Source organism: Pinus tabuliformis, chromosome 6 (genome assembly GCF_031772625.1).
Source record: "Pinus tabuliformis cultivar Carrire ecotype Pingquan chromosome 6, CPIR1, whole genome shotgun sequence".
NCBI lineage: Eukaryota > Viridiplantae > Streptophyta > Pinopsida > Pinales > Pinaceae > Pinus > Pinus tabuliformis.
Window position 1 is genome coordinate 747,959,102 of NC_142292.1, and position 16,474 is coordinate 747,975,575.

General features: G+C 38.9%; 1 protein-coding gene across 5 annotated transcripts in view; it reads right to left on the minus strand.

Annotated features, from left to right (window-relative positions):
• The window catches only part of LOC149260897 (uncharacterized), a 291,502-nt gene that overhangs the window by 2,989 nt on the left and 272,039 nt on the right, over nucleotides 1-16,474 (minus strand). For all 5 annotated transcript variants that reach the window (XM_089421314.1, XM_089421311.1, XM_089421309.1 and 2 more), the window contains one exon: nucleotides 422-505. In XM_089421314.1, the coding sequence (XP_089277440.1) occupies nucleotides 422-505 (84 nt within the window). The remainder of the gene's footprint in view (nucleotides 1-421; nucleotides 506-16,474) is intronic.

A 16,474-nucleotide genomic window follows, 5' to 3' on the forward strand; every position in this document is an offset into this window, starting at 1 on the left:
TTACTGATAAACTCAGACCGAGTCTTTGACTTGTCACTCTACTATTTTGAGATTGAGTAATTTCAATTTACGATTCCAGTCTTCAGGGTTGGGTATCTACTATTTTGCTTCGTACTAATCAGATTCTAGAATAATGAATGATGAATTTAAATCAATGAATACAATATTTTACTATTTCTATTTCACTGAATCATTTATGATGTATACATCAACGTATTTCATTATTAAATTTGAATTTGAATCATGTTTAGTGTGTGCGTGTGTGTACCCAGACGACTCCACATCCCCCCTAAATTTCCCTAACATTTGGAGGTGCTCCCACACAGCCCACTGTATGCCTTCCCATTCCCATGTCTCCCCTGTCCCAGAAACTTGGTGGAACAATGGAAAACAATAGAAAGCAAGGAATATAAGGAATTACCAGATGGCTAAATATATTTTTTTGCAACAAATGTTCACGCTGCTCTGGCCCAAATCGAGCATATTCCAAAATAACCTTGAAATACTGCAACAAAGAAAAAGAAGAATTACAACAATTATCATAACAAGTACATTAGTATTAAAAAAATGGACAAAGGCACATTGGAATTTACAAGAAACATGACTTTATGTTGATCAAGATAAGAACATAGAGAAGAAAGATAAAAATGACCAAAATTATTTTGCCACTGCGAACTACATTATGCAGGATATGTAGAGACTCTAAATGAACTACCTATGCATTTCTGAGCTAATTACAAAAGAATGAATTCTATAAACACAAGTATAAAGAAAAATGAAATAAAGCTGTCGGACGTCTGTGAAACTCAACTACCAATGAACAAAAGAGTGTTGGCCCACCTTATCCATGAGTATCTATCGCATATCCACAACGTATGTAGCTGTGTAGGTAAACCCATACAATACTAGTAAAACCTTCTAAGAGTGATGCCATTTCAACCTCAGTCCATGATTTCAAAGTAGCAAATAGTCTTAAGTCTGAGGATCTACAAGAGAATTTTGCAGGATAATTGTAATACATAACATTTGAAAATCAGTATAGCAAAGGTGATTGTCATTTAACCCTGAGTTTCCTCATCCCCAGGGACTTGGAGACTGTGATGGGACATTCAGGAGGAAATAGAGGACTACCCCCAAGTACCTGCAAAATTGCCATTGAAAATGAGAAAGTTTAGGAAACACCCCTTGAAGGTTTCAAGAACACTTGGATATTTTCTTTCTATACGAGTGTCCATGTCGCTCTGGTTCTCAAAATGTACATATCCACCCATTGGTTCAACACTTAGACCATGCAAAATATTATCAATGCAGCGCATGATAGAATACCCTATACTATGATTATCTAAAGAGTGGATAATCGTAAAACAGTGAGTCCCATGTTTGGTAGGTCCCTGTACCCTATATCCAAAAAGGACCAGAACTGGGAACCAACAAAGAGTCAGTCCAAGAACAGAGGGTGAGACCTGGACTGGAACCAACTGGAAAACCAGGTTGAAGAGATATTGAGAACCTGCTGGATGACGGACAGTACAGATTGGATACTAAACCATCCTGCTAGTTGAACCAATCCAACAAGTTCCAAATACACTGCCTATACCTACTTGATTCAGAATGGATCATTATATAATTTGTCATCTATCTTTCAAGGTAGAAAAAATCGGAGAAATCTTGCTACCACTTCCAATTATAACATGCACGATATGTAGACTCTAAATGAACTACCTATACATTTCTGAGATAAATACAAAAGTATTAAGTCTATAAACACAGGTATAGACAAATATGAAGTATTGTTGTGGGATGCATGCACTGCTGAGTGAAATCCAACTACCAATTAACAAAAGAGTGTTTAAACTTTAGCCACCGTATCCAGCAGTATCTATGTCACAAAGTATGTAACTGTGAGGGTAGCCCATGCAATCCTAGTCGTAAAACTTTATAAGAGAGATGCCCTTTCAACCTCAGTCTATAATTTCAAAGCAGCAAATAAAGTCTGAGGGTCTAAAAGAGACTTTGGCAGGATAATTGTAATACATAACATTTGGAAACCAGTATAGCAAGGGGGGATTGTCCCTTAACCTGAGGTATTCACCCCCTGAGTTACCTTATCCCAAGAGACTTGAAGACTGTGATGGGATGTTCTTGAAGATATGGGGGACTTCCCCATGTTGAAAAGTGTAACGAGGTTTGGTCTTCATAATGACATGTAATTATGTTTTTATGTAATGAGATGTAAAGAAGAAAAATAAAATTATTGTACTGACTTGCTTCATGGGTTTCATGAACAAGAGATTTTGTTTTTTAATCAAAACTCCCATTGAGAGTCTTTAGGAATTATTTGTCATCTAGTCATAAAATGATAGAGTCATTGGCATGTAATGAAGTCATGTTACACTTTGTATAGAGTCAAACTTGTCTATACAAAGTATCCTCCAAGACCTTGTCAATCAACCTCTTCAAGTCGGCCTACATCGATGGAAGAACAAGCTAGAAGCAGTCAGCCTAACCTCTAGTGATCATTTTGGCCTCAAGGACATGTGTTGAGGTGTATATATAGCCACACTTGGCCTGAGTTAGAGGAAAGTAACTCGTCAAGCATTCAATGAAGAAGTACGAAGAAGAAGGCTACTAAACAGAAGTGTGAAGAAGTGATAAGGAGAGTTTCTTCTAGGCAAGCGAAGGAGGATTCTTCTAGGTCAGCGAAGGAGAGATTCTTTTGGGTCAGCGAATTAAAGTTTCTTCTAGGATAGCAAAGGAAGGATTCTTCTAGGTCAGCGAAGGAGAGATTCTTTTGGGTCAGCGAATTAAAGTTTCTTCTAGGATAGCAAAGGAAGGATTCTTCTGGAATATCGAAGGACGGATTCTTCTGGGGCAGCAAAGAAAGGATTATTCTAGGATACTTGTTCTGGGTAACCGCGATAGAGATCGAGAGGCCGAGATTCTCTAGAGGAAGCCAGTGAGAGCATAGAGGTCGAGTTTCTTTAAAGGATGTCGAGAAGAAGTAGTGTGAAGGATAGAGACCGAGTTTCTCTAGGAGCCAAGGAGAGCAGTTCGAGATCAAGAAGAAAGTCGAGAAAGAGAAGAGGCAGAGCAACGAGGTTAGTAACAAGGTTCTTGGGAGGATACTAGAGTCAAGGGTCTTTGTCATGGTCTTGGTACTCGTCAATTGAAGATCTAGATGAAGAATTTTGATCGCATTTTCCTTTCAAGAGGTGAGAGGTTGTGGCTCAGGCTGACAAGCCTACATACTGTGTCACTTGTCTTTTATTGTGCCTATTGGTAATTGTCTTGATGAAAAGAACACAATAATAACATAACGTAGAGAATACTATAAGTTAAGAAGTAAAAGTATATCACAAGCAATTATCAAGCAGAGAAATCTTTTAACTATTCATGCCCTAGAATTCTCAACATGGTATCAAAGGTTAGGTGCTGAAGTCAGGAAGGGGCATTCAAAGCAAGGAGACACACAAGAATCAAGCTTCAAAGAAGGATCAAAGCAACTCAAATAACACCAAGAAAGAAATCAAGATCTACTAACACCCTAGATTAAGGAAATATACTCTAGCAAGAGTCTTGAAATTATCCTCAAGAAGGAAGCAGGAAGAAATACTGAAACCCTAGAAGCAATTCTGATTTGCACTCATTCGCTACCGAAGAAGTCAAGGTATCTTGAAGGCTAGAAGGCATTGTCATCATCTTCAAGGTTATAAAGCAAGCAAGGATCCTCTCCTTGTCCTTGAAGAAGATCATCTGAGGAAGCAACAAATCATCCCCATCAAGAGGAGCAATCTTCTTTATTGAAGAAAGGCCTTTTCATTTGGAAGAAGAGATCATCCAAGAGGGAGCACTAATACATCTTCTTCATCAAAGTGATCAAGTAGAAGATTTCATCTTCACTTAGTAAGTATCTTTCATTCTTTACTTAAATTTGGTAATAAATTTTCATGTTTGGAAGGAGATCTATAAGTTGGTTGGATCATCGAAATTCCTTGCATGAAAAAGGAGGATAGACATAGTCCTCGAAGAAAGTGAAGTCATTGAACACATCAATGAAAAAGGTCTCTTGTGAATTCATGGAAAAGGATTCTATGAAAGGTCCCCTCATATAGCAATATTGGAGACATCAAAGAGATGCATATGATAAGCTCGTAAGAATACGTTGAAGTTTCTAAGTTTACTTAGTTAGAAACCCTTCATGCACTTTTTCTGATTTATTCCTACCTACTTTTTATTTTTCCTTTACAAGTTATTTACAAAGTAAATACTGAAAATAAACACCAGTGCATGCTCAACATATTATAGATCAGCAACTAAAAGAAACAAGAACAAACACACCACATGACACCTTTATTTTTGGACTAATGTCCCCGGAAAAACCCAATGTGGGAAAACCGGTGCAACTATCTGAGGGTTTTCTTATTAAGCCATATCATAGTACAATCTGGCTGTTGAAACTGGCCTACCCAACAGAGAATTTCCTTCACAATAATACCTCTAGATTTTTGACAAATCTACTGGCTGAAACCCTGGATAATCCTTCCAGCAGCTACTCAGCACCAATCTACCCTAGAAACCCCAGCGTCTGCCCAATCTGGACTGCATTAGCCTCTCCTAGCCCAGCGTTGGCAATGCGTCAGCCTATCTTGGCATGCGTCAGCCCAATGAGGCCCTGCGTCAGCGCTCTGAGGCTTTGCTTTAGCTCTTTGAGCCTCTGCGTCAGCTACGCTAGCCCCTCTGGTGCTCTACGCAGCACTTAGCTGCCTCTGCGTGGGCCTGTGTAAGCATTGGCTGCTCTTGCGTCTCTCTCTTTGGTTGCTCTCCCAGCACTATCTTTGCCTCTTTGTCTCTCTGTAATCAATGCCCCTCTGCTGCTCTCCCGATCACTGATTCTATCTCTCTTAGCAAACCCCACTCTAAAGAATAGAATGACTAATCCAATGTTGCACGAAGCGCCCCCCCCCCCCAATAGTTCCAAGCCCCAAAGCGCGTCCTGTACGGAAGCGCCTAGGAAGCTTGGCCATAAGCGCACTTCCGAATTTTTTGCCGCTTCCTGGAAATTCGGAAGCGTGGTACGGAAGCGCCGCTTCCGAAGCGCGCTTCGTACGACGCTTCGGGCGTCGGACGCGTGGCGCTTCGAAGGAGGAAGCGTACGCTTCTGGAAAAGCGTTTAGAAAATCGTTTTTTTTCCAATTTTTTTTTAAATTTTAGGCGAGTTTGCTTGTTGGGGGTGGGTCCACCTTGGGTTAGGGTGACGAATGAAGGCAAAAAAAATATAAATATAGTAGATGCTCCCTCATGGTAATGTTAAATTCTTAAAGTAAAAGTGACATTCTCCTTTATTTTTCATTTTCATCCTTTTACTTAAATTTTTAACATTACCATGAAATGACTCAGGATGTTTGAGAGTGGTTCCAGCCTCATTGGACTTCATATGGAGAAAATAGAATTTCATATCCTATTCAAAATTCAGCAGACTTAACAATTTTCAGGAATTCAGGATCAATGGGATTGTGGCATTTCATTAGATTATATCAAGTATGAAGGTATGCGATTAACATTTAATCAAGAGCACCAAGCCCTATATGTACCCTAGTGTTGGTGGTGTTAATTGTTGAACTCCTTTGTCACGCGGCACGCCCTTAGCAAAAAATTACCTTTCAATCAAGTCCAAATCATTGATCAAGCATGTTAAGCCTTTTCTACCATATTTTAAGTCTTGAATTAGGTAGTTTGATCAAAATTGGGCAATGTTGACTAATATCCCTAGACAATCGAGGTAGAGGCAAAGGCTAGACAAGAGGAGAAGAATCTAGATTCTAGATGGTTGATGCATCTAAATGGTTGATGCTCGAATAATTAATCATTAATGTACAATGGATGTTATATCTATCTTGATTTATGCAAAAATATGCATGTTTTCATGTCTTCTACAATTAATTTGGTATTTGGGATGTTTGTTTTGAGTATAAATGCAAAAAAATAAAAAATAAAATATATATATATATAGCAGACGCTTTGCTTCCTAGATTTTTGGAAAATGATGCCTCCGCGTCCCCGCTTCCAAAAAACGCTTCCGCTTCGCCCCCGCTTCGTGCAACATTGGACTAATCACTCTGGTGTATTCTCCAAGCGACCCTCAAGCCTCCTCTTATACTTTTCCAGTTGACATATCAACGGCCGAGATTAAGTCCCTAATCAACAGGTAAGATTAGATCTGGCTTGATCCATGTCTTTTGGACCATTCTAACACAAATTCATATTAATACACATTAATATTTTATTTTCCTTAAGTTTAGACTTAGGGAATCCATTAAAAATATTAATTACTTTAATATCTCCTAATCTGTTTAGAATTTGCCCAAACCCTTTCTGGGTATTGGAGATCTCATGTGCCCCAACCTCTCCACCAAATTTCGCTGCTGGAGTACATCCGATGCTACCCCAAATCAACCGAATATTCTCTGAAGATGAGATAAAGAAGGTCACATGACTTAGATCTGATCTAACAAAATTGAAGGTATCAAAGAATGAAGGGATATCTTCATAAGATCTCAACTGTGAGATCTGGAAGAGATGATAATAATATAATCATCATTGTTCTAAATGCACTAACTAATGAACAAGGTAACAAATGTCCATGGATAAGAAAGTTACCTCATTCGACAACTTGTGGTTTCTATGCAAGATAGAAGAAGACAAGTTGAGGGCAAAAGTGTTGAAGGTTAAAGGACTTAAACATTTGCAAGAAGGAAAGGAAGTTTGGAAAATTTTGGTCCTCAAAAAAGAAAGAAGAGCATAGCTAAGATTCAATGTTACAAATGTAAAATTATAGACATTACAGGAAAGCTTGTGTCTTAAAGGGACAATATCAAAAGAAGAAAAGAATACCATATCACCGAAGAAGTGGAGGACGTTGAAGTGAAGAAGTCCAAGAAAAGAGGAAGTAAGAGATCTCTAGTATGACTGAGATGGTCTCCCTCACAAAAGGTCTCAACATAGCTTCAAAATCTTATGTTATAGGATATGGCTATAATAAATGATAAGATGCATCGTGGCATCATGGAAGCATTAGAAACAAGAACTCGCGACATCACCATAGGAAACATGAAGGATGTCTAGAACAAAAACCATGGCAGTCAAATGTGAAGGATATAGCTCTTGAGAACCTTATTGCAAACCTAAGGAAGAAGTCATCCAAGAAAAGGCTCATTATCTAAGTCACCTGACACGGGGATTCGAGATTCGTAGGATTCGGGATTCATAGTGTCGGGTTTGGACACGTTGACCCCTCGGAACAGGACACGTAGGATTCGTTATATATTTTATTATATATATATATATATATATTAAAAATTAGATATTTCTTACACAAATTTTAATTAATGATACAAATTTATTGATTTCAAACATAGATCTTCATCTATAGCATGCATAGTACATACAAAATTCAAATACATGTCAGTGGTCACATAAATGATAAATCATGATTCATAATTCATAACTGAAAGACAACTTACAACTACAAGATAGTAAGATAAACACACTGACAACTGTAGTTTTCTCATTAAGTCATCAAATCAAAATGTGTTACATAGGTAGTGCTAGTGTAATGCCAATGGCAAATAGAAATAGAAAATATAAAACAACTACAAGTATACAAGCCTCAAGGCATCAATACTCATCATCAGCATCAATGTCCTCATCATCATGGTCCCCACTGCTCTCCTCCACATCCTCCTCCTCCCCTATATCCATGGTCGCCTCTGCATTTGCTGGTGTGGAGGATGACCCCTCTAAGTCATCAAATCTAACAGGCTCTAGCACTGGATCATTGAGATCCATGTTGGCCAATGCCAACTCAACACTGGTGTCCAGACCCATATCATCAGGAAAGACATCCCATATCTTTGTCTTTCCCCTCAACCACTCTTCCATCTGCCTATAAATAAGACGAAGGTTGGTGTGCACATACACCATTGTCTCTGCCCTGGACTGCTCAAGCTTGCTCTTCTTCACACTATACAAATTCCCATATGTGCTCCAATTCCTCTCACAAGAGGATGAAGTCACCTGAGAGAAGAGCCTCATGGCTAACTGCTGAAGAGGAGGGCTTGTTGCCCCATGATTTGCCCACCAAGAATAGGGCTTCTTAGCCCCCCTGTCTCTAATCACATCATAAACTCCAAATCGACCACTGCCAGTGGAAAACTCTGCAAAGGCATCCTCCACTCATCAAACAATGCAGTATCCTGGAAAATCCGCCTGAATACCTCTTTCCTCCCTTGTGAGATTTCACCATCCATGTGAGGAGAGAATCTGCGGGAAGGTCCACCATTCAGCCACTCATGGCTGTAGTATTTGGGGTTCAATGAGTGAGCCAAACAATGTAAAGGCATACAATTCTTGTCCCATCTGCTGACAAGAATATTTTGTATAGTATCACAGAAGGTCTTTGGTGATGTCTCATACTCGAGGCACTCACTTTGTAGAATATTGCTCCTCACAGACTCAATCATGGAATCCCATCCCTCATAAACCTCTCCTAGGATGGGTTTGTCTGTATCTGCAAATCGAAGAAAAGAAATGATAGGGTCCATGATCCGAATAATTAGATCTACCCTCTCCCACCAAGCATCATCTAGCACTGTGTCCTTCACTCTTTTAGAGGCTACCTGATCTATCTTTCTCCAAAAAGACCAAAACTTAGAAATAACCATGGACCCAAGAGCGGTCTTGACCTCCCTCAACCTCTTCAGCATCATGAATGAAGCGGCAAACTGTGTATAAGCAATCATCAACAATGATAGATTGGTGTACTCCTTGTAGATAGTGAGGGCATTTGTATGATTTTGCACAAAGTTACAATTATGTCTTGCATCCTCAATAATGTTTCCAATCCAAAGCACATCAGAAGCAATGGATTTCAGTGCTAAGTTCAATGAATGGACAATGCAAGATGTCCAAAACACTTGTGGATATTTAGCTTCCACAATCATGCCAGCAGCCTTGCAAACAGGTGCATTATCTATAATGATTTGCACACAAGAATCAACACCTACATCTTCAATAACTTTAATAAATAACTCACCAATAAATTGTGCATCCTTGTATTCTCCAAGTGTATCCACTGCTTTCATGAAAACTGGACCACCCAAGGAAGACACCATGAAGTTGATGATTGGGTGTCGTGCTGGATCTATCCATCCATCAGAAACAATGTTAACCCCAAATGTTGGCAATGATGCTACAATAGGCTCAAGCATTTTTTGCACCTCTTTTTTTGCCTTCGTCAACAATGTGGTTCTCAGCTTCTCTGACCTAGGAGGCACATACCCTGCTGGAGCCCCTTGAGTTAGAGCTCGGCACATCTCAATAAATAGAGGTGAGCGTGCAACATTAAATGATATGAATTTTTGATAGAAGAAGAAGGCAATGGTGAGATCTAGCTCTTCCCGTTTCTCTTTATGGAAAATCTTGTCCATTGGACCAAGTGCTCTTCTTTTTGCTGCTTGTCCCCCAGTAGAAGTAGAACTCTCAAACGGAAATTTGGAGGTGGCTTTCCTCAAAAATGGAAGGGGGTCTTCATCTTGGGTTTTCTTGATTTTGAAGCCACATTTTCCATACCAACAATGGACTCCTTTTCCAATTCTTTTCTCTTTTGTAAAGAAACAACTTTACAAGCTCCAATCCCACAACCCGGTAAAGCCAACAAATGTGCTTTCACACGGTAATATGTGATTTTGAAAGAAATGTGACAAAAGTAGCATCTCCATTGCACATTGCCTCCTCCCTTTCCCTTGGTGTTTGTCCCATCATCTCTTGTGACATATTTCCACAATGGCTATTTATCAGTGTTGTCTTTAGGTGGTACTCTTCCCTCAACATTACTTGCAACAGACTATGATGATATTGGGGGAGGAGGGGCATCTCCAATGGAGACATTCTTGCCCTTCCTTTGCCCCCTAACTACTGCCTTTGATTGAGCCATGAATACTGTAAAAGAAATGAACAAAACATGCACAAATTTGTAAACAAAAAATCATATACAAACTGTTGTAATAGAATAAGAAATACAAAAAAAATGGAGCTGAAATGCACTTACCTAGTGCTTGAATCTCCTTGCTGAATGCTCTACTCCCTTAGCTCCTTGCTCCAAACCCTTCTCCACTCACAAACAGCTCAAACAATGCTTGCCAAATGATAAACAACGTGACTGTAATGAGCAAATGTGGCCTTTCCTAACCCGCGGGAGTCCCTTTTCCACTAAACGAGTCCTGGAAATCAGGACACGCAGTCAAAAATCGGGACATGTTGACGATTTTCGAAACACGCTTGGGATTCGAAGAACCCTGATAGGATTCGACGAATCATGTTTTTAGGACACATTTTTTAGACGAATCGTGTCCGACACACCGAATTCGAACACGTGGACCCTATATAACGAATCCGGTTACTTAGCTCATTATACATCAAGTCAAAAAAGAAACATTTGTTGGGTAGGGATATGCAAGATCCTTAAGATTTTATGATGGAATCCTCATCAGAGGGTTCACCAATCTAGAGAGGAAGCAAGTGTTTCATTAGGAACTCAAACTTGTGGAGTTCATGGGATGATAGTATAAGGACATGAGAGATGATGCAGACCAAGGGGTTGAAGATCTTTTCAATCATGGAAGTTGTTGAAAGAAGCATAGATGACCTAAAGGTAAATGAGGTATGTATGTTGTATTTAAAATTATAATGTCATGTAGTATGGTTGCACGTAACAGGAATCACTACTTCTATCTTGAGAAGAATGATCAAGGGAAAAGGATCTCCTCCTCTGAAAGGATGTAGGAAGGCATAAGTCACACTAGATGAAATCAACATAATATGTTCTCATATGAATCATGACGAAGCTAACTACAATTAAGGAACTCTGATTGGAAGGTCCTGGGAATGAAGTGTGAAAAGAAAGGAAGAGAGCGCAAAATATGCAACAAAGGTAGAAGGCACTCAACATCCGAGACCAAGAAGAGTTAACTATAATATCTCCCAAAAGGATATGAAGACTCTGATGGAAGTCGAAAAAGATGGAGACCCTTGACAATGGATATCTTTGAGAGATGTGTCAACATGCATGCAGGATGCTGATACCTACAGGAATATGTCATGATGAAAGACCATCACAAAGGTAATTTTGATTTAAGTGTTCATTTCTTATTTATAAACTAATATCTGGATGGGCTTATGTAGGACTACCAAAGGGTAGCTCTGCGGATGACTTCCAAATGACAATATTGAAGGATGTAAGATCCTTCCAGAAAATATGGCATAAAGAAAGCAACATGACATGAAGCAAAGCTAGATGGAAACCTAATGGATCACTTTCTGATGAAATAAGGACATGACTAACTCATGGTTGAAAGTGATGGATGGTTTATGCCCTATGAAGAAGTCTCTAAAAGATAATGATTCCATGACGAAGAATAAATTCATGACATCAAAACTCTTAAATTCTAGACTTGATTAACGCTTTCCGTTTGACCATCTGATTCTAGATGGTATGCTATTCTACGACTTTATCAATACCAAATCCTTTAAATAACCTTATCCAAAAATTGGATGTGAACTTGGGATCTATGTCTGAAATAATTGCCTTGGGCACACCATGAAACCTAGCAATTTCCTTCATATAAATTTCAGTTACATTCACTGCCTTGTGTTGACTTTATTGGAATGAAGTGTGATGTCTAAATCCTCTAAATAACCTTATCCAAAAATTGGACGTGAGCTTGGGATCTATGTTTGAAATAATTATATTGGGCACACCACGCAACCTAGCAATTTCCTTCATATAAATTTCAGCAACATTCGTTGCCTTGTGTGTTGACTTCATTGGAATGAAGTGGGCAACCTATTCTAGGCAGATTTGTAATGAAATCAATGGGAATAATTTCCCACTCCACTCAAGAATGGTATTGGCCATAGTAACCCTTCCGCGTGTCTATGCTCAGTTTTAACATTTTGGCATTACAAGCATATGGCTATATAATCAGCCATGTCTTTCTTCATACCTAGCCAAAAGTATTGTTCTTTGACTGTTGAGATTGTCTTTTGATACCCTAGGTGCCCAACAGAAGGCACTCTATGCATATCAATCAGCACTAAATTTTTCAACCAATGGGAATTTGACACATAAATCTTGTCTTTATACAAAAGAACTCCATCTTCTTACATCTCATGATCCTTGTAGGCTACTATTCATTTCCATGTATTGTTGATCTAAATCTTCAACCTCTAAAATTCTGATTTTTAAATTAGATTTACATTTGCTTATGGTTGTAACATGCATAGCATGTTGTAAAAATTGCCAACTAGGGCCAAATTCCACTTTGGGACAGCTCATTTGATGGAGATGATAATTGCATTGGATTTCTCTTTTCAAGAGGTCCAAGTTTAATATAAAGATCATCTCATTCGGACAAGCAGAAGTGTGATTTTGAATTTATGACCACACATGTGCAAGTTGTTTAGGTCAGCGACACCTTAATGTAGGCTCAAGAAGCCCAATGGATGTGTCTCTTCACCGACATAGAAGTGTATAAATAGAAGAACCTCACACCTCATTTGGACATCAATCACTCGCACCTTTTTTTCTCACTTCATCAGATTGGTTCGTACAGCTTGGGCAACCTCTCTCTCTCTCTCACACGTACGGCTACGAGGACGAATTTCTGGGCTAAATCATAGAATCGAAATTACAAAATTTAAGACTGTTTGACCAGTGTTGACCGAGGTTGTTTTCACCAAAATTTGACTATGGTTTTGAGGGCAGAATTTTGATTTCTCTAAGTCGCATTGATTGGCACATAAATCGAGGAATTTGGAGTTGTTTGACCTACGTTGACCACAGGGTGATTGAGTTTGACCAGAGTTTTCCTGACTGTTTTGCGTTGACTTTGACCATTGTTGGATGCCGAATTGGACTGCCTTTGACCAAGCTTCAAAGGAGATGTTTTACTGTTGTTTTGACTAAAGTTGACAACATAATTTGATAGGGTTGATTTGACTTTGTGTTGGGCTAAATCTATTTGACTTTTGTACTCTCTCTCTCTCTCTCTGCTGAACTATTGAATAATAATAAGAAGATTTCATCAAAGGGTTTTCCCCACATTGGGGTTTTTCTCTGGCATCCGCCAAATCTGGTGTCCTCTTGTCATGGCTTGTCTTCTGCATTTGTTTTATGTTCTATCTGCATTTACTGTCAATGTGATTAATGGTTAATGTGATTGCTACTGAAAATAATTGGAAATTGTTATTGCGCTGCTAAAGGGATATTGAAGTAAATTGTGCTAAGCATAGAACATACCATTGTTATCAAAAAGTAACATGGTTTAAAAGCCCAAGTGAAGACAAAGCCCAAGCAAGAGTGAGAAAAGCAATCACTAAGGGAAGTTGTTGGACAAGAGTTTGGAGCTAGCCTCAATGACGACTACATCATAATTCAAATCCGAGGACAAGTTTAAGAACAAATCCAACTATCATGCATGGAAGATGTCTGTGGATTTGACTTTGGAAGAGAATGATGTTATGGACTATGTCTAAGGAAGAGTGGTGGAGCCTCCTCCAAATGCACCTGCTACTGCAAAAACAAAGTACAAGAAAGGTGAGGTCAAAGCTAAGAAAACTATTGTTGATTCCATTCAAAAGACTTTGGTTGCCTATATTTCTGATTAGTAAACATCTATGGAGATGTATGACAAGCTAGTTGGGATGTTCAAAGTAAACAATGCAAATCAAGTCCTCTTTCTCAAGTACAAGTTGGAAGACATCAAGATGGAGAGAGGAGAGTCCATTCAATCCTACTTCATAAGGATTACCGAAATCAAGAATGATCTCCTATCTAATGGAGAAGTTGTTGGTGACAGGGAACTCACTCTTATTGCACTTGGAGGTCTTACAAGAGAATGGGATGTGTTTAACACCACCATCCTCAAAAATGACACGATTCTGGGTTTTCATGAATTATCCGCTTGATGCACTCAAGAAGAAATAAGGATGATGGAAGGAGATAAGCCTGCAAATGGAAATAATCCTACCGCTTTCTTTGCTCATGCTAAAAGGAAGAACAATGTTGGTCCAAGAAGACAAGGTCAAGGGTTTAAGCCGGGATTCAAAGAAGGAAGAAAAGGAAGATGCGTCAATTGCAACAGGTTTGGCCACTATGCTAGAGAGTGTCCTCACAAGAAGGATACTGCACGGGATGATGACAACAACAACCACAACAACTACAAAGGCAATGGCAATTAGAGGAATGATCTTACATCTCATGACCCTTGTAGGCTACCTTTTATTTCCATGTATTGTTGATCAAAATCTTCAACCTCTAAAATTCTGATTTTTAAATCAGATTTACATTTGCTTATGGTTGTAGCATGCACAACATGTTGTTAAATTTGGCAACTAGGGCCAAATTCCACCTTGGGACAACTCATTTGATGGAGATGATAATTGCATTGGATTCCTCTTTTCGAGAGGTCCAAGATTGATATAAAGATCATCTCATTTAGACAAGCAGAAGTGTGATTTTGAATTTATGACCACACGTGTAGATTGTTAAGGTCAGCCTCACCTTAATGTAGGCTCAAGAAGCCCAATGGATGTCCCTCCTCACCCACAACGAAGTGTATAAATAGAAGAGACCTCACACTTCATTTGGACATCAATCACTCGCACATTTTTTCTCTCTTCATCAGATTGGTTCGTATACCTTCGGCAACCTCTCTCTCTCTCTCACACACACGTGCAGCTAGGAGGACGAATTTCTAGGCTAAATTATAGAATCGAAATTGTAGAATTTAAGATTGTTTGACCAGAGTTGACCAAGTTTGGTTTGATTGAATTTGATTGTGGTTTTGAGGGCATAATTTTGATTTCTCTAGGCCACATTCAATGGCACAAATATCGAGAATTTTGGAGTTTTTTGACCTCTGTTGACCGCAGGCATATTTGACCACAGGTTGACCGAGTTTGACCTGAGTTTTTGTGATTGTTTTGGGTTGACTTTGACCACTCTTGGAGGTCAAACTGGACTTCCTTTGACCGAGCTTCAAAAGAGGTGTTTTACTATTGTTTTGACTAAAGTTGACTGTAGAATTTGACAGGGTTGATTTGACTTTGTATTGGGCTAATCTATTTAACTTTTGTACTCTCTCCCTCTCTCTCTCTTTGCTGAACTATTGAATAATAAGAAAAAGATTTGATCAAAGGGTTTCCCCACATTGGGGTTTTTCCCTAGCATCCACCAAATCTGGTGTCCTCTTGTTATGGCTTGTCTTCTGCATTTGTTTTATGTTCTATCTGCATTTACTGTCAATGTGATTAATGGTTAATGTGATTGCCACTGGAAATAATTGGAAATTATTATTGGGTTGCTAAAGGAACATTGAAGTAAATTGTGCTAAACATAGAACATACCATTGTTATCAAAAAGTAACATGGTTTCAAAGCCCAAGTGAAGACAAAGCCCAAGCAAGAGTGAGAAACACAATCACTAAGGGAAGTTGTTGGACAAGAATTTGGAGCTAGCCTTAATGACGACTACATCATACTTCAAATTCGAGGACAAGCTTAAGGACAAATCCGACTATCATGCATGGAAGATGTCTCTGGATTTGACTTTGGAAGAGAATGATGCTATGGACTATGTCAAAGGAAGAGTGGTGGAGCCTCCTCCAAATGCACCTGCTACTACAAAAACAAAGTACAAGAAAGGTAAGGTCAAAGCTAAGAAAATTATTGTTTATTCCATTCAAAAGCTTTTGGTTGCCTATATTTTTTATTAGGAAACACCTAAGGAGATGTATGACAAGCTAGTTGGGATGTTCAAAGTAAACAATGCAAATCAAGTCCTCTTTCTCAAGAACAAGTTCAAAGACATCAAGATGGAGAGAGAAGAGTCCATTCAACCCTACTTCATAAGGATTACCGAAATCAAGAATGATATCCTATCTATTGGAGAAGTTGTTGGTGACAGGGAGCTCTTGGAGGTCTTACAAGAGAATGAGATGTGTTTAACACAACCATCCTCAACAATGATAGGATTACAGGTTTTGATGAATTATTGGCTAGATGCAATCAAGAAGAAATAAGGATGATGGAAGAGATAAGCCCTCAAATGGAAATAATCTTACCGCTTTCTTTGCTCATCCTAAAAGGAAGAACAATGTTGGTCCAAGAACACAAGGTCAAGGGTTTAAGTTGAGATTCAAAGAAGGAAGAAAAGGAAGATGCTTCAATTGCAACAGGTTTGGCCACTGTGCTAGAGAGTGTCCTCACAAGAACGATACTCCAAGGGATGATGACAACAACAACCACAACAACTACAAAAGCAATGGAAATCAAAGGAACAACACGTTCAACAACAAAAGAAAAAGGAATGCTTCCCCTACTCGATATGGAAATGGTCGTCCTCCCAAAAGATCAAGAA